The sequence below is a fragment of the Oryctolagus cuniculus genome, chromosome 7, assembly GCF_051225735.1.
Source record: "Oryctolagus cuniculus isolate XC-2025 breed Fujian yellow rabbit chromosome 7, ASM5122573v1, whole genome shotgun sequence".
Classification (NCBI taxonomy): Eukaryota; Metazoa; Chordata; class Mammalia; order Lagomorpha; family Leporidae; genus Oryctolagus; species Oryctolagus cuniculus.
In genome coordinates this window covers 48,711,207-48,736,353 of record NC_142873.1, presented here as the reverse complement: position 1 = coordinate 48,736,353, position 25,147 = coordinate 48,711,207, and the positions used below count along the sequence as shown (strand labels likewise).

Sequence of the window (25,147 nt, the reverse complement as noted above, 5' to 3'; positions counted from 1 at the left end):
CTTCAATAAAGCGGTTCTTGCTTCAACAGAACTTACGGGTGCTTGTGGTGTGTTTATCACCCGTCGACCTTACCTCTCCCGTTCGCCTTCTTGGGGAGTGTCTGTAGTGGCCCCTGCTGGTCAGGAGCCAGCCTAGGGCTTGAGACCCCTATAGATGACTTTTTGTTGAGAGAGCAAAAAGCAAGCAAGCAACAAATCTCTTCAAGGAAAAATATAGACATGATGTGTCAATTTGGCTAGACCTCAGTACCAAGATTTGGGTAAATGTTATTATGGATACTAAATGCTTCCGCAAAGGTATTTTGAAAATGAGATCACGTTAAAATCAGTATGGTGGCGCTGTGGCTCAATAGCCTAATCCTCTGCCTGCAGCACCAGCACACGGGGTTTTAGTCCCGGTCGGGGCGCCGGATTCTGTCCCGGTTGCTCCTCTTCCAGTCCAGCTCTCTGCTATGGCCCTGGAGTGCAGTGGAGGATGGCCCAAGTGTTTGGGCCCTGCACCCACATGGGAGACCAGGGGAAGCACCTGGCTCCTGGCTTTGGATCAGTGCGGTGTGCCGGCCGCAGTGGCCATGGGGGGGGGGGGGGGAGGCGGTGAACCAACAGAAAAAGGAAGACCTTTCTCTCTGTCTCTCTCTCTCTCTCACTGTCCACTCTGCCTGTCTAAATAAATCAGTATGCTTTTTGTAAAGCAGAGTGCCCTCCACAAAATGAATGGATCTCGAGCAATTACTTGAAGGCCTGGATAGAAGACTGACTTTCCCAGAGGAAGAGGGGATTCTGTGAACAGACCACCTGTGGACTTGAAATGCATTTCTCCCCTGCATCTCCACCCTGATCACCTCTCTTGCACAGTGTGTGCTTGCCAAGCCTCCACGGTCGTGGAAGCCAATTGCTTAACTATCTTTAGATTGCTAGATGTAGGTCTGTAGATTGCTGGTGCTGTTTCTTTGTAGAACTGTGGCTAATACAGACAGTGCACTAATTCACCCTTGCATTTATAGAGAAAAGAGAGGAAAAACCAATGAAGTTAGTTCTCTCTTGCCTAGGGTGAGCAGCTTGGCACAAAGATAAGAAAGAGGCCACTATGGCTAGCCTCCTCTGACCTGGCTGACCAGGTCACCACAGAAATCAATTACAGATATATAAAATATTGGAAGTTCAGCCTAGGAGCAGATGAGGAGGTGCCCTAGTACTAACCACTATAGGAGAGATCATAAAAAAATTTGTGGGAAATGCATATTATGAAAACGCTATGCATGAATTTCAAAACCCTTTTCCACCATAAGAAACTCATCTTTTCATTCTATTTTCCATGGATTTTTGAAGTTAACTTGGATCATCCATCACACCTCCCCCAAATAGAGTCAGGAAGGTAGCACTCCCTTCCATAGAATGCCACAGATGCATGTGTAGAGAGTTTGTTTTGCTAGCAAGCATGTAAAGAAAAGGACTCTCTGCATTGGAAAAGAAAATTGGAATATTAATTGGCAACCACCCCCCAGGGAGGGCAAATTTACAGAGTTTATTACTTAACTAAAAAAAAATTCTATAACCAGTATGACATAGCAATTATACTTCCAGTATACTACCCTGTCGCTCCCCCTCTTCGTGGAGGAGCAACACTAAGCCCTGCCTAGGCTTCATATCCGAGTCACGGCACCATTATGTCGCTCCCCCTCTTCGTGGAGGAACGACACAGGACCCTGCGCTGTTCTCTCATCTGCTCAGCCCTCCCCGGGTTTGCTGCTGGTTCTTCCCGGGTTGGCTACTATCCCTTCCACCTCCGTGGAAGGGCAGTTCCCCCTGGCCACATTCCCCACTTCCGCAGGGGAGCGGCACACCGCCGGCCGGCTTTCTCGGGGGCTGCACAGGTGTTCCCTTAGATGTTCCCCTTAGATGTTCCCCATAGATGTTCCTGGTGCATGCCGTCTCTCTCCTCCTTTATAGTCCTCCTCCGCCAATCCCAACTCGGCTGCCCACACGCCGAGCACGCCGCCCTCCAATCAGGAGCAAGTCCTACAGTTTATTGGTTGAACTGGAGGCAGCTGTGCGGAAGCTGTTTACTTCTCTCCCAACGCCATATTGTGGGAGAGCAGATGCATAGAATAAGTCTTAATTCCAGTAACTCAGTCCAGTCCGAGCTGCTCCCCACACTACCCTATATAATTCTTTGTATTCAACAATGACAACTAGAGCATTCTTTGTGATCATAAAATCTTGGAAACAAGTGAATTTCAAAACAATACATAAAGGGTTAGCTAATGGTACAAACAAAAGAAAAAATGCCTTTGTTGAAAATCATGCAGGGGCTTGTTGTCTCGTGCCTCTGGGCGTGCAGCCTTCTGGCCACCCCTCTGCTTTCCTGCCCATGCTCGGCTACCTGTGGCAGAACCTAATTCCACGTGGCCCCCAGCCTGATCTCTGCCTGGTCCCCACAACCTAAGGGACATCTCCCTTCATCATCTTCCTGAGAAATATACACTGACTGGAGAGGAGGTAGAAAAGACATGGATGCACTGTTTGATCAGAATCAGCAGCAAGGTTCAAACTGATGTCGCACACCTTGCTGGACTCATGGATGCATGTGAGATGGAGCAAACATTAGCATCAAGAAGACAGGTTTCTCATGAAAGATCAATGGAGTAATCAAGAATTTCCAGAACTCTGAAAAATAACACATTTCTGAAACTGCTAATGGAGATCAAACAAAAGAAAAAAAAAAACAACTTTGTGCCTAGTGCCTGTCAGAATTCTACAGAACAATTCCTAGTGAGGTAATGTTGGCCTGATGCTTGGAGATGACGGCTCTCACCCACCAGAGGTGATTAAGGTATTATTAGTGATGGACTCCAGCATGGGACCAGATAAGATCCAATAATGGACCAATTTACTCCTGGCAACAGGGAGCAAAGAGAGCCTACCTGCAGAGTGACTGATCAACTTTGTTTGCTAGGAAAAAGGTAACAAAGGGGGAATATAGGAGTTAAAGTGGAGTCAAGCTGAAACTAAAACGAAACTTTAAGAAGGAAAAGCATTGCCACCAGCTACCTGTATCCAAAAGCTTAAACTCATGGCCTTGCCCACATCTTATGTCCTTGAAGAAGTGAAATAGTGTCAATATGTTGCTGCTTTCATTATCACTGTGAAATGATGGTGTACCTGCAAGATAAATCATGCAGAAATGACCTGTGTCAAATTCACCTTTCCCAAGGAGCTGGTGACTGGTTTTCAAATTCATTTTCCTGGATACCATCTGGGACCAGGTCTATTTTTACAAGGAATTTTAAAATTAGGACTAATATATTAATAATATTATTGGGAATTAGGGTTTAAAGTCATTATGTTACAGAAACTTTGCAAATGAACATATAAGCTAGCTGCTGAACAAATGCCTTTGCCTTTGGGCAGCAAGCAGCAAGGGCCTGATTATTTGAGAACTATCACTGAGATTCAAAAGACTGCTATGCTCTCATTTGCAAAAGATTACGTATTCTCTTTTCTTCACTCCCCCTCACCAAAAGAAAATAATGTAGGGAATAACCATAATGATGGTCTTGAGTCTATGGATTCCATTACCCATCAAGCAATTACTGAGCCAAGTACCTTATTATGGTTGAAAAATTTTGAGGTACAAAAAATGTATTACTAACCTAAGGCCACAAAAGAAAAGAAACAAGATTCCGCCCTACAGCCATGCTTTTTGGCACAGGTGATGTCAGGTTGTCACTCATCTCCCCCAACCACATGATCTTCTAATGGATGGAAGGGTGAGAAGTACCCACAGGATGACAAGAGGGTAGGTGAAGTAGTTGCCTTAATGAAGGCTAATCTACAGGAACAACCAGAGAAGTCATCCAAAGGCTAGCACATCCCTGGGTGGGCTCCAACCACCAACTTTCCAGTTAATAGCTGAACGTGCTAACTGATTGGGCCACAGAGACACACATGAACATCTCTGGCTCTAACTGAATGCTGGCCAGGATCACTCCACTTTTTCAATATGACTAAATAAGTTGCAAAGACTCAGAGGAAAACTGAAGCCATTAGAGCAAGGATTGAAGCTGACATGTTTGAAACTCATGCATTAGGTGACACAAACCGGAAGAGCAGCCAATGGCCTTTGCCCCCACCTTACCCCTTACCTGCCTCAGAAGCTATAGCTCTGGGGACACTGGTCCTCGGCTCCATGGGACAAGATGTTCTCAGGAGGCTCAGTTAGGACTTGCTGAATTAATACATTTGAGAGACTGAGTATGCCAACAGGCAATGGGCAGGTGATCTCAACAAATACCAGCCTCATTCACAACCTACAAGCCAGGATTGTAGGAAGTCAGACTGTTGTCTCCAAGAAGCTGAAAAAGAACTTCTGTAGCAGTTGGCTCCGAATGTGGCCAGAACTTGCTAAGTAACTGACAGCCTCTCCGATGTGTGTCCTCACTTGCAACTTAGGACCAGAGAAAGCCAAATATGCACACCTAGTCAATGACTCAGGATGCCCACCCAAGGGAGCGCACCTGCGGCTTCCCCTTGCCAAGGGTCCCCATCAAAGGGATACTGGAAGCCGTCCCTTGGTTTCCACTCTAAAGCTTTCCAGCTTCTCTTGCCTGCCTTGGGGTCTGCCAAAGTCCACACGCAAGTCTGGCTGGCTCCCTAGCTCTAGCAATTTCTGAATAAGGAGCCTTTCCTTGTCTCCTTAGATTGCTCTTCCTTTATTGCCACGCAGGCATAGTTAGCTTTTAGCTTTGAAGAATTTTGAGAGTGGAAAATGAAAAGTTTTGCAAGGGGAGAAATCCTTTCCTAAAAGGCTTTATTCTGCTCCATTGATTTTTTTTTTTAATTTTTTGACAGGCAGAATGGATAGTGAGAGAGAGAGAGACAGAGAGAAAGGTCTTCCTTTGCCGTTGGTTCACACTCCAATGGCCGCTGCAGCCGGCACACCGCGCTGATCCGATGGCAGGAGCCAGGTGCTTCTCCTGGTCTCCCATGGGGTGCAGGGCCCAAGTACTTGGGCCATCCTCCACTGCACTCCCTGGCCACAGCAAAGAGCTGGCCTGGAAGAGGGGCAACCAGGACAGAATCCGGTGCCCCGACTGGGACTAGAACCTGGTGTGCCGGTGCCACGGCTCACTAGGCTAATCCTCCGTCTTGCGGCGCCGGCATTGATTTCTAAGCCTGTGATGTGCTCTGGGGCAGACAGGAGGGAGCCTGCAGTGCTGCTCGAACCCCAGGTACCCAACTGGGATGAGATCCGAGGGGTCCACTGGGTCCGTGGATGGGAGCAGTAACTGGCACCCCCAAAAGGAAACTGTAAGGAGGAGGAAAAGAGCATGGAAAGCTTGGACAAGGATAAGCCCTCCTGGGAGACTTACGGAGAGACACAGGCCACATTCTTATTGAAGAAAATTAAAAAAAAAAAAAGGACATGAAAAGGAGAAAAACACAAGAGCCTGTAACTATGCAAGAACAAAACAGGAAAATACTGTGGGTGTCTCCACGCCAAAAACATTAAAGGAAGCACAGTGGCTGTGAGCAGGCTCGTGGGGCCCATGATCCCCTTTGGTTGGTGCTCACAGTTTGGGCTGCAACAACACCGTCCAATCCAAATCTGAGCTGTGCCACTGTCTGGGTTCTTTCTGGGTTAAGAGTTGCTGTAAGTTGGATTTTCTCTTTTTTCAATTCTTGAACTCTCTATGCCCCGCGTTTGTGGCCACAGAGCAGGATTTACCACGACTGTGTATGATATGGTCATATGTCAAAGAACCCCTCCCCTGCTGAGTGCATAACCTACTGCCCAGTCTGAGCATGCTCAGGAAGTATCCTCAAATGCAAAGCGCCCACCCTCCGGGGACTTTGCCTGCCTCTTGATCTTATAATGGTAAGGTCATCATGGTTTTTCTGGTTGAGATATTTCAGTTGTCAGTGAGACACTTTTAGACACAGCAACAGCACTCTTTTTATGAGTTCACATTCAGCAGGGTGTTGTGAAACAGCAGGACCTAATGCTGAAAAACCTAATATGAGGAAACCTGAATTCTATGCCATCCCCCACTTCACCTCAGTGTTTATGCTACTAGTTCATTATCAAAGGATAATTCAATAAAGTGCAAAGATCTTAAGTATACAGCTGGATGGATTCTGGCAAATGGAACCAGCACCTATATGTAATAAATGTGAGAACAAGTTCATCACTCCAGGAAGGTCAGTCAGCCCTTCCAGTCAATGCCATTCGCCTGCCCTTTACTTTAGCAGACTCTGCTTTCTATCATCGCCCTCACAGCAATGTCACTTTTGGAAGTTCATATAAACAAATACATTTTTGTATCTTTCATTTTGTGCAACATACAGTTTTTGAGGTGCCTCCATGTCATGCCTTGTCTTCTGTTGGTGCTATTGATGGTGTTATTCCGGATGTGAACATGGCACCACGGATGGACAATTGGGTTATTCCTACTCTTGGCTGTAAACTTTGTTGTGAACCTCTGTGATGCCAGAGTCGCAGGTGGATGTTTAAGCATCCGATTCTTTTTATTTTTTTAATTACCAGTTGCCCCCTTGGGCTTCCTAGAAAGCACGGGGAAAGCTCCAGCCCAGCAAGGTCAAGCGCCGCTCAGCCCCCGCCCCCGGGGAGCAGGACCTGCCTCCTCGTGGCCGCGGCGCCGGAGGACTGTTGCCCTTCCCTAGTAAGGTCGCTCCCTGCCCGGACGTCCCCCGCGCTCCCACTGGCCCCGGACGTTCCTGAGGGCGCGGGGGACCCAGGGGAACCTCGAGCGCTGCGCGCGCCGGGAGGGGCCACAAATCCCGGCCTGTGGTCCGCGCACCTGCAGAGCCACAGCCAAGTGCAGCGCGCGCCCCAGCCCTGATGCCGCGACCACGGGGCCCAGATGCCAAGAACTGAGCGAGCTGTAGGTCCGAGTTTAACCTATCTCACACCTCTAGCAGCAGAATCGCTCGCCAAAATGCAGAGACCCAAACCGAGAGGGATTGTGCCCCTCGAAGTCTGCAACTAACCAAGGAGGAAATGCGATTTCCTAACTGAAGAGATGTGGGTTGTGCAGGAGCGGGGTCGAGTTATTGGTGTGAACATACACGCAGTCTCCAAAAAGTTCATGGAAAATTCGTGTTGTAAAAATGCATGGATTTCTGAGCTTTGTGGTTTTTGCACGAAAATACTTTTAACTTTACTTTTCCACGAAGCTTTTGAAGCGTCCTCGTATAGAATGATGCAGTTGTCGTCGACTACGGCGCCCCCTGCTCCCCGCGCCGCCTCTTGGCCAAGGTGCAGCTGCAGGCGCTCGCTCGCTCCGGAACTTGCAGCCTCCCGGAGCTCCGCCGCCTGGGCGGGGGCTGGGGCGCCCAGTGGGTGGCGTGGGTACTTCCAATTTGGAGAAAGCAGGGAGGGGACGGACTTCTGAGTAATTTCTCGGAGCGCTGAGAGAAGAAACCGCAGAAGAAAAAGTTGATGAAAATTTCAGTTAGAGAATGAGGAGTTTATCCTATGGGGTAGATAAAGATAAAGCAACTCTACAGGGGTCTAGTGGTTGGGATTTGGTGCTCTCACTGCTGCGGCCCGGGTTCGATTCCTGGTCAGGGAAGTCTTTGTTTGCTGCTATGGTACGTTTTTCTCCGTGTGTTCGTTATCTATCAGCTAGATTCCAGTTGGGAAATGGGATACCAGCGTGGCAGGCTGAGCCTGCTAGGCCACAGCGCTGGTCCCCAGAGGAGGTTTTTAAAAACCACAGAGGGGCTGTTTAAATCCTTTTAATTTTCACTTCGGTGGGCACTTCTTTTTGACCAGCACATTAGTGGAGGGAATTTTCTACACTGCACCATCAATCTCTCTACAACTTTTTGTCTCTCTTAAGGAAATTAATAATGTAATAAATAACAAAAAATATGACATTTCAAATCAAATACCATTCACACTGATCTCTTTTAAAGCAAAGGGCCAAACTTTGTGCATGCAGTGCCAGTCTGTCATGCAGTGGTGGCTTCTGTACCAGATATACAGTCCTTGACACCTTAAAAGACATAGCTTTTTTTTGCTTTGCTTTGCTTTGCTTTTTGTCCACCAGAGGATAAAAAGGGAGTGAGCACTGTGAATTCATCAAACACAGTCCTAAGAACGCTGCTCGGCAAGCGAGCTGCTGGGCTTGGTGAGGTTTATCCATCTCCTAGCAGAGATCTGAGAACACGGCAGTCAGAGCTTGTGAGAGTTCAGATTCCACCACGGTTTGTACAGTGAACCTTAGGCATCGCAGGCTGTAGGCACTCATTCCAGATTTCAACCCTCCATTGTGGCAAATGTTAAGGGAATTGGCCCCTTTAGCACGTTTTATATGTGACAATGCCCTGAACCCAGGATCCCTTCTGATACCTCAAGTATTTAACTCTTCAGTTGCAATCACACATTTCCCAGCTACACATTAAATGGGCTCAGAGGCCTCATTCGTGGCCTAAACCCTTTCCCACCAGTTGTAGCCAGGCTCTGCCATTTGACGTCACTCTGTCTCACACAGAGCGGACACAGGCCAGGGTGCTTAACGTGCCCTTGAGGAGGGGCAGCATCAGCTGCTGGGTGGTCACTTGATGGCCTTGCTGGGAGCCCAGGTTGGGCAGGGGTGTGTGGGCAGGCATGGGGTCAGCTGGAGCAGCCCGGGGGCTTCTTTCCTTAAAGTGCCTGAGTTCTCATGAGAGAAAGGGGAGGGGTGGAGACCCAAACTGGGGGCCGCTCAGCAAGGAGCACAGCTGTACAACTGCCCTTGGCTTCAAGAGGCCAGCTGTTGCTGTGGATTTGTTCTGAGAGGAGGAGCACAGTGGGGGCAAGAGGGGCGGAGTCACCACACAGACCCCAGGAACTGGGTGAAAACAGGCCACAGGCAAGCAGCTTGCAGACTCATTCATTTCATTTGGTACAGAAGCTTACATAACCAAGACAGCCAATCCGGTCAAGGGGAGGTTTACGCCCTAACCAATCATAGCCTGTTGCCAGGCAGTTTCCAAAGCCATCCAATCACAGCCTGTTGCCAGGCAGGCTCCGTTGCCAGCAGCCATCTTGGCATGGCCTTCTCATTCCACCACAGCCAGCTACTCAGTTTCAACAAAATTTTAGCAACTGCTAAAGCACCATTGTCTGATTTCAATCCTCATGTGTCACCTTTTATCCTCCAAGTGTGCAGGACGACAATAAAACCCCTACTCCCTGCACCCTCCACCACTGAGGGGTGACCATATGGAACCGAACCCTGGAAACCTTTGTCATGTCTCCTAACCTGACCCACACAGTCCCTCGAGTCTCTTCTCTAGGAAGGAATGTTGATGGGACTGCCCTGACACTCAGCACCAAATTCATCCATGGGTCAGGGAATCCCTAAGCCACAGTACAACACTAAGTGCGCCTGTCACACTTCCATGGCCTTGATGGGCAAGGAGCACCAAGGCACTGAGACAGTTCATTACTCATACACATGGCATAAACAAGATGAGCGTGTGGTCAGCTCCGCACACCGTAATCCCACAGCAGAACACCAAACTAGAGGCACCAGATGACCGAGTGGCACAAGTGTTGGGTTGTCCTGTCATGAAAGAGCCAATTTGATATTGCAGCAATGCAATTAAAGAGTCTGGAGATGTACCCCAAAGAGAAAAGGCAGGTTGTGTGTTTCCATGACATACTGGAACCAAGAGGACAGGTGAGAACCTGCCCGCTGGTACCTGCTATAAGCCAAGGCACCTCCCCATGACATACTGGAACCAAGAGGACAGGTGAGAACCTGCCCGCTGGTACCTGCTATAAGCCAAGGCACCTCCTGCAAGAGATCAGTGAGAAATAAATACTCCTCTGACAGCTCCTCACACAAGTGCCCACCTTCTATGATCCAGGGGGTCCCTCTGCCAACATTTGGTCAAGCTATGGTTATGTGCCCATGTGCAGAAGTTCAAGGTCACCAGACCACAAGAGCCATTCCTTTACCTTGAAAAGAGGTGGACATGCACGTTCTTCCCAACAGTTTCTTGAAAATGCGGCCCTCCTGTGATGTTGCCTTGGATGTGGGTGCCTATCCAATTCTGTAACTTACTTCACAGCACTTCCTAGACAGGTCGCAGGTGTTTTCTGTATTTTTTTTCTTTTTTTTCTTTTTTTTTTTTTGACAGGCAGAGTGGACAGTGAGAGAGAGAGAGACAGAGAGAAAGGTCTTCCTTTGCCATTGGTTCACCCTCAAATGGCCACCGCGGCCAGTGCACCGCGCTGATCCGATGGCAGGAGCCAGGTACTTATCCTGGTCTCCCATGGGGTGCAGGGCCCAATGGGCCATCCTCCACTGCACTCCCTGGCCACAGCAGAGAGCTGGCCTGGAAGAGGGGCAACCGGGACAGAATCCGGCGCCCCGACCGGGACTAGAACCCGGTGTGCTGGCGCCGCAAGGCGGAGGATTAGCCTAGCGAGCCGCGGCGCCGGCCTTCTGTATCTTTAAAATCTAATAATGTTACTGTGATATCATCTTGCCATTGATCGTCTGGGTTGATTTTCCCTAAAACCTAATGGGCTCTGCCTGTGTGCCTCCTCACATAAGAAATCTATCAATTTTGTTTTTATAAGTCAAATCTCCTAGATTGCTCTTCTAAGCCTGATTCTGTATAGAGGAAATGTTTTAAAGAATAAGAAAGTATGTGTCACATTACAACTTTTATTCAAGAACTATAAAGATTCCCAAACAAGTTAAAACAAAATAGAAAACAATTCTGATGATTGAAACACAGTATTGCCAGCAGCTAAAGACTTACAACATTGTTAATTTGTAAACAAACTGTAGGAAAGAAACCGCAATTCCGAAAGAAGGAAACCTTTAAACGTGAATAAATGAATGTATTATTTAAAACAAAAAAGTCGGCTTGAATAGAGGCTTAGATTTGATCTATTCGCAGCTAAAAAAAAAAAAAAAATGGGAAAGAAAATTATTCTTTCTCAAATGCAGTAGCACACACATTACATTTCAATTGGAATCGTTCCCAGGAGGATCCTATGCGCCAAGAGCCATAAAAGCACAGGACAAGCAGTTCCCAGATCACGTAGTTCATGTTTCCTTATTTTTAAAACCTTTTGAGATTCATTGCCAGGAACTCACAATCCTTCCTGGCAGCCGCTGTCCGCCGAGGCCAACAAATCGGCTTCACGGGGTCTGGGGCACAGGCCCCAAGTCCTGGCCGGCTCCGCAAGAGGTCCTTCCCAATCCCTGCTTCCCCGTTGGCCTCCGGGACCGTGAGCTGCTGCCCCGCCCCGCGGCTCCTCCCAATCCAGAACCTTCCTTTCTGCGTCTGCGCGGTCCGACCAGCCCACGGAACAGCCAATAGGGGACCTCAGGCTTCTTGGGAGTTTCAGGGATCCGCCCGGGAGTCCAGAAGACGGTTGACAGCGATTCTAGGACCCAACATTCAAAACTGCAGTGGACTCTTAAGTGATTATTGAATGAGTGAGATTATCTTCCATTGCAAGTGGGATGTGTCCTCAGTATAGAGCCGCCTCGACCTAGGTCCCCAACGCTGACCTGAGCAGTGCAGTTTTGCAAAGTATAATCGTAAAAACCCTGGGTAACTCAAGAAATTGAAAAACCAAACTTGCATTGGCCGGGAATCGAACCCGGGTCTCCCGCGTGGGAGGCGAGAATTCTACCACTGAACCACCAATGCACGTGTGTGGCCTGGCTTCTAAAGAAGTATACAGTACAAATACCCCCAAAGATTAAAATTGTTCCACAGGAGATTTTAGGTAGTGCTGACTAAAAGCTCACAAAAACAATCAAACAGAAGTTTTTATAGGAGACTTATACAAAACAAAACTGTAAATATAAAAAATAGCTGATTTTCCAGGCTGTTTCCAGTTTGCAAAAACAGATATCTAAAGTAGAAATCAGAAATGCATTCAGTTCGCTTGCTTCTCACGGTCAAGATCAGATTGTTGCCTTAGAAGGTTCTTAGAAGGTAGGGTTAGGTAAGTAAAATGCTAACCCAGGGAAGAAATTTAAAGCATAAACAGAAAAAAGGAAGTAAACAGAGATAAGGAAGAAACAAATTTTGGTCCATGGAGCTGTACTTTGTAGTTTGTTTTTTTTGTGTGTGTGTGTGTGTACCAGTAATGACGTCTTACAATCATTATAATAATATTGTGTCTGCTTTAGAAGGTGTATAAGATGTTTGAATGGGTATGAGGTGTAAAAAGGTCAATAATGCTTGCACTCAATGTTTGATCATTCGAGAGAACCCAATTTCTCAAGTTCGTGTGCTTTGATTTGTTAGCTACTGAAGAAGCAGACTACTTGAAAGAAATATTGATGAATAAAATTTAGCATATTGATCTTTTGATGTAGTTCATATGTGGAGAGATTTATTTTTATCAGTTTTTCTTGAGAAAATAAAGTGAAGAGGAGGACCTGGTGAGCTGCCCTACGTGTCGGGTTGGGGGGCATGAGGGTTTTCTGAAAAGCAGGAAGCTGAGGTGTAATCGTGCGATGCTTGCTGAGAAGCCAAACAAGGTCCACATTGAGTCAAACACCTGAGCTCAGCAAGGAAGTCCACCTTCACCCTGAGCTTGCACAGCTTGGCTTCTGTCTGCCCCTGTCCAGCACCCAACACACACACCAGCTCTGGCCGGTCCACCCTCAAACACCGTCCATGTGCATCAACAAGATCTGTTTATCCCCACATCTCTTTCTGAACCACAAACCTGGACTTTGTACTCTCAACTTCTAATCCTCAAGTTAATGGCTCACAAGCGTGTCAGAGTCATATCAGTGAGTTCTCTGTCTGCATCACACGCCACCATCCCCACCAACACTCCATGGCCAGACTCAGGCACAGACAGCATCTCCTGAGGACTGGTGCACCGTCCCCAGGGTTTCAATCACTACAACCTGTTCCTACACTTCTCCCCTCCAGCCTTCCTGCTGGCCCAATCAGGCCTTCCTATCTTCTTTAAAGCATGCTTGCAACCTCCTCCAACTATTTATTTCCAGATAGTTAACAATGTTTAAGGATAAGTGTTTGATCCAGCAGTTAAAAAGTTGCTTGGGACATCCACATCCCACATCGGAGTATCTGGGTTTGAGCCTTGGCTCTGCTCACAATTCCAGCCTCCTGAGAGGTAGCAGGTGATGGTTCAAGTTCTTCGGTCCCTGCCACCCACTCGAGAGACCTTGACTGAGTTCCCAGATTCTGGCTCCGACCTCAGCCAGCTCTGGCCCGGTCTTGGCTACTATGGGCATTTAGGGAGTGAATCAGCAGATGGGAGCTGTCTGTTTCTCTGTGTCTCAAAGAAATAAAGCATTTTTTTTAAATGAGGCCAGCACTTTAAGTGTAGTATTTAAATTTACTGGACTCTCCAGGCCAGTGTTGTGGCACAGTGGATTAAGCTGCCACCTGCAATGCCAACATCCCATGTGAGCAATGGTTAGAGTCCCAGCTGTGCGACTTTGACCCAGCTTCCTGCTTGTGTGCTGGAGAAAGCAACAGGAGATGTCCCAAGGCCTTGGGCCCCTGCTGCCTACATGGGAGACCTGGATGGGGGTTCTAGGCTGCTGGCTTTGGCCTGGGCTTGTTGTGGCCATTTGGGGAGCCTCTCTTTCTGTCTGTCTCTCCCCCTTATCTGTATCTCTGCCTTTCAAATAAGTGATCTTTAAAAATTAAATTGTTGGGCTGTCAACAGAGTCACTGCCATTTCACACTGCACCCTGCCTTCCTTGATACACAGGTACATATTCGAGATGCTCAAGTCGCCAGCAGTTCCTGACAATCAGGAAGTAAGGACAAAAACAAGCCACTTGTTTGATGCAGACAGGGACACATGTGATGCAGACAGGGACACATGGCCCCTGTACAACTTTGCCCCGTTGGTCCCCTGGTGGCTGGGTGAAAGCCACCAATAAGCCCCTAGGGAGTTTTCTCAAGCCAGCATTCTGAGACTAGGTCTTGGGAGAATTTTAGTGGCCAACACTCAGCGGTGTTCCAAGAGCACAGAGGCCTCCACACAGGGATTCCTCAGCTCAAAATGTGTAGCTTTCAGAGGGAATTGGGCCCTGACTGCTCCCAGACCGATTCCAGACCCTGCTTGATGTACTCAGGACCCGTGGAGGCACAGAGACCACAATGGAAAGAAGGCTAGGGGTGGGGGTGGGGAAAACAGCACCAGGGACTCTCGGATGTGTTATGAGCTACACAGGACACCTTAACAGAAGAACACTGGCGCTTCAGTAGCAAACCTCTAATCTCTTACCTGAGTTACCCAGGATTGATGGCGAATGACTGCTCTTTGATCGCCTCCAGGGTCACCTTGCTTACTACCTCTGCTAAAGTCTTTATTGCAAAGGCAAGTTTGGCTGGCCTGCGATCAGCTAAGGAGAAGGGAGAAAGAATAAGCCGGGCAGCGTTTGGAGGACACAGCTTATCCCTGAGGGGTTCGCCCGCACGTTGTCTCTGCAGCCTTGAGTCTGGGTCGGGGCGCTGATCGAGGAAGGATCAATGCTGCCAATGAGGGGCAGCGAACCCGCCTCCTCCGAGGGGGGAGCAAGTGCCTCGTGTTTCTCTGGCGCGGAGCACTGGGAACTCATCTCCTTGCTAAGCTGCTCTGTGCAACCTTGGCACGGTGACTGTAGCTGTAAGCGCCGTGTCCTCGCATATGGAAAATAACTGCAGTGTGTTTCTGTCTTTGGAAATGAGCTTAGAAAAAAAGCCAGAAGATTTCTATTCCTTATTATGCCAGAGTCAGCTGATTTTCTAGGGTCAGCACGCGTATGGATACACCCCTGTTAGGAGACTTGAGAAACTCAAAGTCTTACCATCTCCCTTAGGTTACCAATCCATAAACTTTTCTTGGTCCTTCTATACAGCACACTGGACCAGAAAGGAGAATAGTGGTATCCATACAGCCTCACAAATCGTCAAAATGAGATTCTAAGGTATCTTTAGGGACCTAGTATTTAAGAAGTAAATTTTTCTTTAAAGATTTATTTATTTGAGAGGCAGAGTTACCGACAGACAGAGACAGGAAGAGTCAGAGAGAGAGCTCTTCTACCAACTGGTTCACTCCCTAAATGGCTGCAATGGCCAGAGCTGGGCCAGTCTGAAGCCAGGAGCCAGGAGCTTCTTCTGGGTCTCCCACATGGGTGTAAGGGCCAAAGCACTTGGGTCGTCTTCCAGTGCTTTCCCAGGCCATGAGCAGCAAGCTGGATCAGAAGTGGAGTGGTCAGGATTCAGGGGAGGCTTAACCTACTAAGCCACAGCACTGACCCTTAAGAAGTCAATTTTTCCTTTGAATATTAATTGTTAACTTTTCTTAACAAACTGCCAGGCAACTGCAGGCGATTTCGCGGAAGAGAGAATATTCAGAACTTCTGACTTAGGGGGAGTAGAAGTTGTTCGGGATGCGAGAGAAGCTGAAGTGCAGGGGCAGCCCTGGGAGTGCCCCAGGCAGTAGGGAGCCCCTGGGGTTTCATTCTGCTCAGAGCTGACTCTGTAACTGCTGGGCCACAGCGGTCACGTTCACAAACGTGGCCATGTTGAAGCGGAGACTGTATCCCCTTATCTCCAGCCACTTTGTCCAAATCTGCTCGCTCCAGAAGGCTGAGGGTGCAACAGGAAGACCTCTGCGCCTATGGCGTTTGCATGGGAAACACAGGAATTGAGGTGACGCGGAAACACAGAGGCCAGGGAAATGGTTGTTACCTTCTTGGGGTTCTGGGCAGACGAAGTCAAGAGGGAGGGAGGCCCATGTTTGATGTCTAGCGGGGTGGTCGAAACCATTCATTCTGTCCTAATAGCTCCTCCTGTTGACTGTTAATAAGGAAGGCAATTGACAACTGAGAAGTCACACGTGGGGGTGCTTCAAAGGTTCATGGGGGAAATGGAATTAAAATAGAAGCTTATTTTGGTGCACAAAATTTTTTCGAAATCCGGGGGCCCACATTGTTGCAAGTGGTTAAGCCGCCACTTGCAGCGCTAGCATCCCATCTCAGAGTGCTGGCTCAGGTCCCTGCTGCTCCACATTGGGTCCTGCTCTCTGCTACAGCACCAGGGAGGGCAGCAGATGATGCCCCCAAGTGTTGGGCCCCTGCCACCCATGTGGGAGTCCAGGATGGATTTCCTGGCTCCTGGCTGTTGTGGCCATTTGGGGAATGAACCATCAGATGGAAGATCTCTCTCTCTCTCTCTCTCCCTCTCTCTCTCTTTCTTCCTCTCTCTTCCTCTCTCTTTCTCTTCCTTCTTTCAATAAATAAATAATTATTAAATTTTTCAGAATCCTTGCATATTTTTTCACAAAAGAAGAAATGGAAACAAAAAGGCAAATCAGAATCATGTTAGCTAGACAATTAGGATGAGCTATAATGCATTTTATAGTAATCCGTAGCTCGGCTCTCTTCGTGTTCCAACTATGTGTAAGAGCAAGAGCACAAGAATGGCACGCAGTGGTGGTCACGGCATGCAGCTGTAAGTTGACAGCTGACCACAAGGGGGAGCTTGTAGACTTACATAGTAGCTGCAGGAGCTCAGTCAGCTGGCCTGCTGTCCTTGCTATGATGATGCCCTGCAGCTGGTGCCCAGAGAGCATGACCTTCGGTGAGCCTCGGGCAAGGAAGCATCTACTGCACCCTAGGAAGCAGTGGTCCTTGTGGTTCAAGTGAGCGGTGACTCCACTGTTTACCTCTCCCTTTGGGTAGATAGCGTTCAATGTGGAAATGTAGCGCACCCCTTTTACATCAACAATCAAGTTTCTTAGCTGTTACATGGTAATCTTCCATTTTCCACGAGGCATTCTTCACTTTTCCACGTGATTCATAACCACACACACCTGCCGCGTATAAACCTGATTCAATGCGTGTACCCACTGTGTGAGACAGTATAGCACCCTCAACCAGACTCTACCTACAAGAGACAGGTCACATGGAATTCATCAGCAGGTTGCCTCAAGTGTCTTCAAGTGAGAAGAGCAGGGATTTAAATAACCCAAGCTGGTCTGTCCCAGAAAAGTGGCTGTGCTGTCAACGTGACTTGGAAGCATCAAAGCTCAGGGTGAGAATGGTGAACTTCGGCTTTAAGGAAGTGAGAGAAATTCTCCATCAGTTTTCATCCTAGAGCTACTTTGGTGGTTCTGATCTCACAGTGAGATAATCCTGGGATTATTTTACAAAGGACCCGAGAAATATAATACCTGGCAACCCTGGCCATCAGCTAGCCCAAATAACCGGTCCATGCATTATGGAGGTTTTTAAAAAGTTCAGGGAAAATTGAATTAAAAGATAAATTCAGTGAGGTCATGTGACACCATTGTTAAGCTGCCGCTTGGGACATCTGTATCCCATAATGGAGTGCTAGGGTTTGAGTCCCATGAGCATTTACCATCCAGCTTCCTGCTCATGCACACCCTGAGTGGCAGCAGAAGATGGCTCAAGTACATGGGTCCCTGACACCCACATGGGAGGCCAGGAGTGAGTTCCTGGTTATTGGCTGTGGCCTCTCCCAGCTCTAGCTTGTTTGAGGATTTGGGGAGTGAACCAGCAAATGGAAGGTCTCTCTCTCTCTCTCTCTCTCTCTCTCTGTCTGTCTTTCCCACATTCCTGCTCTGCTTTTTGAATAAATGAAAATAAATACAGAAATTTTAAAAAAATGTATTTTGGGGAAAAATTGAAATCCAAGCATAAAAGACATCATAAAAATAATAGAAAATGCATATTATGAAAATACTATACATGATTTTAAAACTGTTTTGCACCAAAATAAACTCATCTTTTAATTCTATTATTGCATAAACTTTTTGCAGTACCTTCCTATCTAATGTGGAATCCGGAAACAGTCATTGCCACTGTTTCCTATGTGCATGGCTGTCACATTTCCTGCTTCAAAATGATATGCGTAAATTTTGGCTTGGGGCCACGTTCCCAATTTTTAGGTGGCAAGTAGTCTTCAGAGCAATCAAACTTAATAAAATATTTAGACGTTGTACTGTAGTGGAAACCATAACTTCCTAAGGAAAAAGAGTCCAATCTAGGACTTACAGATGGAGGACAGAGGAAGATCCCTCAGGCAGTGAAGTATATGGACTGGGAATCAGAAAAGGCGGGATAGTTCCCTAGGACACCAAGAATGGATACAAAGAGCAATAGAAATTATGCAAGCCACCTCTCATAGCAGTGCAGGAGGGAATCTTTGCCTTACCTAACACAGAGCCTCAAGCAATGGGGCCACCAAAATGAGAAATAAATTATAGTCCTTTTCAGTTCTTTTCTCACTTAGAATCTCCTGAAATTATGAAAACATCTCAGATTCTTTTCTTTTTCTTATATAGTGTTCAGTATTAACAAATTTCTTTTGATCCATCTTCAAGTTCATTTCTTAGGCTAAAACTTGTGAAATAGTGACAGTTTCATAGGATTCACCCTACTCTATCAACCTATTGGTCAAAGTTCAAATTTGTTTATATTAGCTAAAAACACTTTTCCCAAAGGGTTTGCCAATTTATTTCTATTAATAGTGTATGAAATTATCCATCTTCTTTCATTTTTTCCAACTTTATATTATCTGTATATATTATATTATTGATTCTGTTCACTTTCCTTATAGCATTTACTACTACTTGATATGTTTATTTAAATTTTATATGCTAACTTTTTAATCTGTTAATGTTTTTAATTTCCCACCAACAAGTACCCATGAGAGTATGAACTGGAATCACCCTCACCATGGCTGGAACATAAGATGCACTTGATATGCATTAATTGAAAGAATGAAACTTGATTTCAAGCGAAGACACCGTAGAGAAGGGTGTGTGAGGAGGGGTGCGACGGGAGGTGTCCGGGCGCACTCACCCTCTCTGGTCTGCTATTGATGCGAGAGTGAGGACTCTGCACGTCTCCGCTGGTTTTCTCGCTGTGTACGAGCTTTGTCACTCCCCCTCTTCGTGAAGGAGCAACACTAAACCCTGCCTAGGCTTCATATCCGAGTCACGGCACCATCATGTCGCTCCCCCTCTTCGTGGAGGAACGACACAGGACCCTGCGCTGTTCTTTCGTCTGCTCGGCCCTCCCTGGGTTTGCTGCTGGTTCTTCCCGGGTTGGCTGCCGTCCCTTCCACCTCCGTGGAAGGGCGTTTCCCCCTGGCCACTTTCCCCACTTCCGCAGGGGAGCGGCACACCGCCGGCCGGCTCTCTCGGGGGCTGCACAGGTGTTCCCCTTAGATGTTCCCCTTAGATGTTCCTGGTGCATGCCGTCTCTCTCCTCCTTTATAGTCCTCCTCCGCCAATCCTAACTCGGCTGCCCACACGCCGAGTACGCTGCTCTCCTCCAATCAGGAGCAAGTCCCACAGTTTATTGGCTGAACTGGAGGCAGCTGTGTAGAAGCTGTTTTCTTCTCTCCCAGCGCCATATTGTGGGAGAGCAGATGCACAGAACAAGTCTTAATTCCAGTAACTTAGTCTAGTCCGAGTTGCTCCCAGTTGCTCCCCACAGAGCTTCTTCCACAAAGGGTGTTAGAAAGAGAGGAGAGGCTGGAGGGGAGGCACGAGACTTGCTGCTTTGCTTGTCTTTGTGTCCCTGGCAGCACCACGCCAGCAGTGGTCGTTCGCTCTGGTGGCAGAGGTTTCTAATTGCTTTTCTTTTATATGGCGCCCCCTCGTGGTTCCCAGCAGAGCTCGTGGGCACAGCCTCTTGGGGGACTAAGTCCCAGCAGCAGGAGGTACTTACCCGGCAGCAGCACAAGTGAGAGCCCAGCTTCGGGAGCCCCTTCATCCAAGTTACCCAGCTCCGACAGCCCGGCCTCTCTGTTTCTTCCCCTACTCCAGGCTGAGAGCCACGTCCTGCAGTTCCTGTCCCTCTGTTGCGTCGGTGTCGCGTTTGTCTTTTCAGACCTCAACTGCCTGATTCCTTGTGTTAGGTCCTCTCTGCTAGGTCCTAATGACACAGGACTCTTCCCCAGTGACCTGACCTGCCTGCCGCTAGCCGGGGGCTAGCACGTGAAACAGCTCTGGGCTGCCCGCCGCGTTGAGATGAACGCCAACAGCGGGCTTGGTCTAGGTGCGCCTCACCAAGGGGATGGCCCCGGTGCGGCGTCTGTGCAATCTGCCCTGCATGCTTCCCTCTCAATGCCCTACGGAGTCTTCTCGCATTTAGCTTTTACCTGCAAGCGTCTGAAGGAAAGGAAACCATTCGTCACATTGAAGTCTGATAGTGAATGCCCTCCTGGTACCGAATCTTCACCACCTTTAAAAAAAGAGCCCCTCTCACCTCCGTGCATTGGTCACCCTCCACAACTCAGTCTTCTCTTCCTCCTTTGGTGGATACAATGCATCCTCATATGTGGAAACCACAGCTACCTATTTCATTTTTGTTTATTATTTATTATTTTAAGATTTATTTATTTATTTGAAAGGCAGAGTTATATACAGAGAGAGAGAGAGTCAGAGATCTTTCATGCACTGGTTCCACAAATGGCTGCAATGGCTGGAACTGGGCCCATCTATAGCTTGGAAGCAGGAAAAATTTCTGGGGCTCCCACGTGTGTGCAGGGACCCAAGCACTTGGGCCATCTTCTACTGCTTTCCCAGACACATTAGCAGGGAGTTGGAATGGCAGTAGAGTAGCAGGGTTTCAAATTGGTGTCCATATGGGATGCCGGTGTCACAGGTGGTGGTGTTACTAGGTACGCCATAGCGCTGGCCTCTGTTTATTATTTATTTAAGTTTAGTTTATTTAATCTATATGCTTCCCATCTGTTAGGTATGTTGGGTTCATTGTTACAATTAAAATAATGGAAAGTATTTTTTGTAGCTTTTCACTCAGTGATCAAGTTTTTAAATACAAATTAAAGTCATTCAGCAAATATTTGTGTACAAGACACATAGATGCAGAAAGTTAAAGCAGAATCTAGTCAGTTTCACACATCTAATTTTGACGGAAACCATCATCTGGAAACACAATGACTAAGAGAAGAGAAAAATGCGACTCAGCCATGTGTTTATTCGTTTAGGGGTTTGTTTTAAAGTATTTATTGGTGATGAGGTGTCTTTCTAAAGCAAAACACAAATAAAGCGGCTGGCGCCGCGGCTCACTAGGCTAATCCTCCGCCTAGCGGCGCCAGCACACCGGGTTCTAGTCCCGGTCGGGGCGCCGGATTCTGTCCCGGTTGCCCCTCTTCCAGGCCAGCTCTCTGCTGTGGCCAGGGAGTGCAGTGGAGGATGGCCCAGGTGCTTGGGCCCTGCACCCCATGGGAGACCAGGAAAAGCACCTGGCTCCTGGCTCCTGCCATCGGATCAGCGCGGTGCGCCGGCCGCAGTGCGCCAGCTGCGGCGGCCATTGGAGGGTGAACCAACGGCAAAGGGAGACCTTTCTCTCTGTCTCTCTCTCTCACTGTCCACTCCGCCTGTCAAAAAAAAAAAAAAAAACACACACACACACAAATAAAGCAAGAGCAGTGTTTTCCTAAAAAGCGTTCACTCTCCAATTAGGAAGGTAAAACAGATCGTGTTGTGTTAGGCTGCTTTTCATTACTATAACAAAATCCTTCAGGCTGCTTTACAAAGAAGGCAAAGGTGCAAGGAGGGTCCACATATGACACGGGCTCAAGTGAGGGCTCCCTTGCTATGTCACATCAGGGCAGAGTATATGTGAACTGTCTGCCTGTTCCTTCTCCCTCTCCTTATAAAGTCATCATGACTCAACAGGGGGCTCCATCCAAACGACCCACTAATGGCCCAATTCCATCCAAGCACATCCCAAAGGCCCCACATCTAAGTTTCCACCCTCTTACTACTTTTTTTTAAAGCTTTATTTATATATTGGAAAGGCAGAGTTACAGAGAGAGAGAAAGAGAGTGTGTGTGTGTGGGGGTCTTCCATCTGCTGATTCACTCCCCAATTGGCCACAACAGGCAGGAGCTACACCAATTTGAAGCCAGGAGCCAGGAGCTTCTAGTAGGTCTCCCACATGGGTGCAGGGGCCCAAGGTCTTGGGCCATCTTCTACTGTTTTCCCAGGCCATAGCAGAGAGCTGGATCAGAAGTGAGGCAGCTAGGACTCGAACCAGCACCCATATGGGATGGCAGCACTGCAGGCAGCAGCTTTACCTGCTATGCCACAGCACCGGCCGGCCCCTCATCCTGCTGTTAATATAGGACTTAGGGGACTAAACTCCTGCATAAATTTGGGGGGACAACCATATTCAAATCATAGAAACATGTATAACACATGAGCTACAATAGAGAAGGCATGATAGGGTACACCACGCTCTGTGTAAATAGGAGAATAACATAAAAAGGATTGGCCAGGCTAGGCTGAAAAAAATAAAGAGTTCCTCTTGAGCAAGATTCTGAAGAAATTTCTGAAAATGAGTTCACCAAGGAAACAGAAGCATATGAGGAAAGTGAGCAAGATTACCCAGTTCCGTCTCCCAATATCTCTCCATCACCTCCCTCCATCTCTCCTAATCAACCCACAGAAATTGTTCTGATTGTTGAATTTTTATCTAAACTTGAAAGGGGATTGAGAGGAAGGGAATGATTTCTTTTTCAGTTAGGATCCATCCTAGCAGTGATTATTTGTATTGAAACAAGTACATTTGCCTAAAGAGGAAGCTTGCAAATTACTGAGGTGAGGTCAGAAGGGGACTAGAGAGTGGAGAGTGCAAGTGTATGTGAGAGAAATCACCCTTGAACTCACTGGCTTAGGTAGTCAAGGGCCCCACGCATCTACTGTGCAGAAATGGCCTTTCCCCAGGGTGAGTTTTCGGAATTGAACCAACTGCAAGCTATCTGAGGTAGGAACATACTATTTCTGAACAATGCATGGAGAATAATAATACAAACCTGGGAAGCCCTTGCACTCCTACACATCTTGTCTCTGTTGTTTAGTTTGGCAACATAGACAAAGGTTCTTGAAGTTGTAGACATAGAACTGAAGACTGGGCCATGGCGAGGACAGTGATGTCTCAAAGGTCAAAAGAACCAAGGCCTGGGACCAGCAGTGGTGTGGATGGGAAGGAATAAGTTTGGATTTGGGAGCCACTGCTGTCCTGTCTGGCGTAGCAATGGTCACCCCCTTACTGGGGCTGCTGCTTAGGGATTCTGCTTAAGTCTTTGTGACTCAGGAGTGGGCACAAACCCAGCCATACCCTGCCTTCCAGGAAAGCCCCTTGACAGCATGCCGTGACTCCACCCTTGCATTGTGGCTGTGGGTAGCATTTTGGAATCAGGAGAGAAGGGAGAACAGGAGACCTGAACTGAAATACTGTGTCTTGAAAGGCTCTTTATTGAGTGCTGCCCCAGGATCTTAAATCATATTCTTTATTTTTAAAGATTCATTTATTTTATTTGAAAATCAAAATTACAGAGAGAGAGGGAGACACACACACACACAGAGAGAGAGAGAGAGATCTTCCATCTGCTGATTCACTCCCCAAATGGCCACAATGGCTAGGGCTGGACCAGGTCAAAGCCAGGAGCCAGGAGCTTCTTCTGGGTCTCCCACATGCATGTAGGGGCCCAAGTACTTGGGCCATCTTCCACTACTTTCCCAGGCACATTAGCAGGGAGCTGAATCAGAAGTGGAGCAGCTGGGACTTGAACCAGTACCCAAATGGGATGCCAGCACTGCAGACAGCAGTTTAACCTGCTGGGCCACAATGCCAGCCCTAAATTATATTTGTAAAAAGAAACATCTCCCCTGTCCCTTTTGACTGCAAGAAGCCTGTGCGTGCTTTCTGAAAAATCAAAAGCAGACATAAAACACCTACCCCTACCAAGTACTAAACCACAATGAAGATGCAAAGGGTTTATTTCTTGACTTTCTCCACACCCCTACTACAGAGGACCAGTCTTCTCCCAGGGGGGCCTGGCTTTGACCATATCTCATCAGTCCCCTCTCTTTCTACGTGATAAAGCTGCCAAGAGCCTGAGAAAACACTGCTGAGTGACAGTGCAGAGATAAGCATACTCAGTGTCAATTATCAATAATCCTGCTTTCGTTAAATCTTACAATCATCACTCCTCACAAAACCAGGCTTGGAACCACTTTGTATCTCTCTACACCGTTTATTAACTTTTTGTCTTTATTAACCATGAGGCTATTACTTGACCTCTGTTAGCTTTATTTATCTCATGTGCAAAAGAGGCTGTAGCTAAATGTTCTTTTGGTTTTTAAACAATATATGAGAGGCAGTGCATACTTCCATCTGCTGGTTTACTGCCCAAATGCTCACAAGAACCAGAACTGGGCTGAGCTAAAGCCAGGATCTGGGAACTCAGTCCAGATCTCCCACACCAGTGGCAGGAACGGATTACTTGAGCCATCACTGCTGGCTCCCAGGGTCTGCATCAGCAGGAAGCTGGTGTCTGGAGCTGGAGACTTACCTGCCAGGCTAACCCCATGCCCTAGTGGATGTTCTTAGCTCAGCAAAATGTTAGAGTGTTCAAGCCTCATTTTGATGGAAGTATTTATTTTCATTTCTGTTACTTTGCCTTTCCAAATAGTTTAGTTTTCACTTCCAGCTGAGAATTGGCACAGAGGCTGTGGGAGGAAGAGGAACCAAGTTTCGGTGGCATGGAGCAAACTCTGAGTAAGGGTGAGCCTTCCGCTAGCGATTGGCTAAAGCCCTGATAAACACAGTCCCTGTGCAGAAATTGTCACGCATAAATAAGGGTGACTGTGTGCACGCCTTCTGATGCCCCAAAGGATGAGACACTGTCTTGCCAAGCCCATCAATCCACCTCCAGCCCCGCTTACCAGCAATGTGAGCCAAGGGCTCACCAAAGTTCAGAGACATCGCTCCGACCACTACAGACCTCAGTCACCGAGTGAGAGTAACTGACTGCCCGGCTTGTGTGCCCGAGGAACCGCAGGCAGTGGCGTTGGAGTGCAAGCGTCTAGCTGAAGCGATACTGCGCGGTAAGTCACACTCAGTCAACTGCACTTATAATGGAGTTCCTCGCCGCTCTCCAATCTGCCTCCTCCCATAGCTGTTATAAGAAAAAAAAAAATCAGCACCTTTATTCATTCATTAATCCCTAAGAATATTAAGGAATAGAATTTCATCAGCGGGCAGAGAGGGAGAGAGAGAGAGAAAGAGAGTGAGAGAGAGAGATCTTCCATCTGGTGGTACACTCCCCAGATGGCAGC

At 47.7% G+C, this 25,147-nt stretch overlaps 2 protein-coding genes and 1 non-coding gene across 4 annotated transcripts in view; 1 reads left to right on the top strand and 2 right to left on the bottom strand.

The window, feature by feature from the left end:
• The window catches only part of LOC149125530 (high affinity immunoglobulin gamma Fc receptor I-like), a 56,125-nt gene that overhangs the window by 8,416 nt on the left and 22,562 nt on the right, over positions 1 to 25,147 (top strand). Inside the window, exon 1 of one of the 2 annotated variants that reach the window (XM_089336967.1) lies at positions 24,701 to 24,916. The exons of the other annotated variant lie outside the window; for it this stretch is intronic. The gene's annotated coding sequence lies outside the window, so the exon portion shown is untranslated. Of the gene's footprint in view, positions 1 to 24,700; positions 24,917 to 25,147 lie in introns of those variants that run through there. 2 annotated transcript variants of the gene reach the window in all.
• Positions 1,731 to 24,794, bottom strand: LOC127493754 (uncharacterized). The gene is made up of 5 exons (XM_089299385.1): positions 24,755 to 24,794; positions 14,276 to 14,384; positions 12,446 to 12,513; positions 11,127 to 11,357; positions 1,731 to 7,431 (listed from the first exon to the last, which is right to left on the bottom strand). Exons 1-5 carry the CDS (start codon positions 24,792 to 24,794, stop codon positions 7,007 to 7,009), a joined length of 873 nt encoding a protein of 290 aa, XP_089155511.1. The 3' UTR covers positions 1,731 to 7,006.
• On the bottom strand, positions 11,618 to 11,688 carry TRNAG-CCC (transfer RNA glycine (anticodon CCC)). The gene has a single exon. It is a non-coding gene; the product is annotated as a tRNA-Gly (tRNA).

Excerpts from the sequence above, each read along its gene's own strand:
- LOC127493754 (XM_089299385.1), bottom strand. The coding sequence starts at position 24,794 with ATGTCTCTGAACTTTGGTGAGCCCTTGGCTCACATTGCTG. Across the intron at positions 14,385-24,754 it reads GCCCTTGGCTCACATTGCTG|CTGATCGCAGGCCAGCCAAA; the intron begins GTAAGCGGGGCT and ends CCTTCTCCTTAG. Across the intron at positions 12,514-14,275 it reads TCATTCGCCATCAATCCTGG|CAAGCATCGCACGATTACAC; the intron begins GTAACTCAGGTA and ends TTGGCTTCTCAG.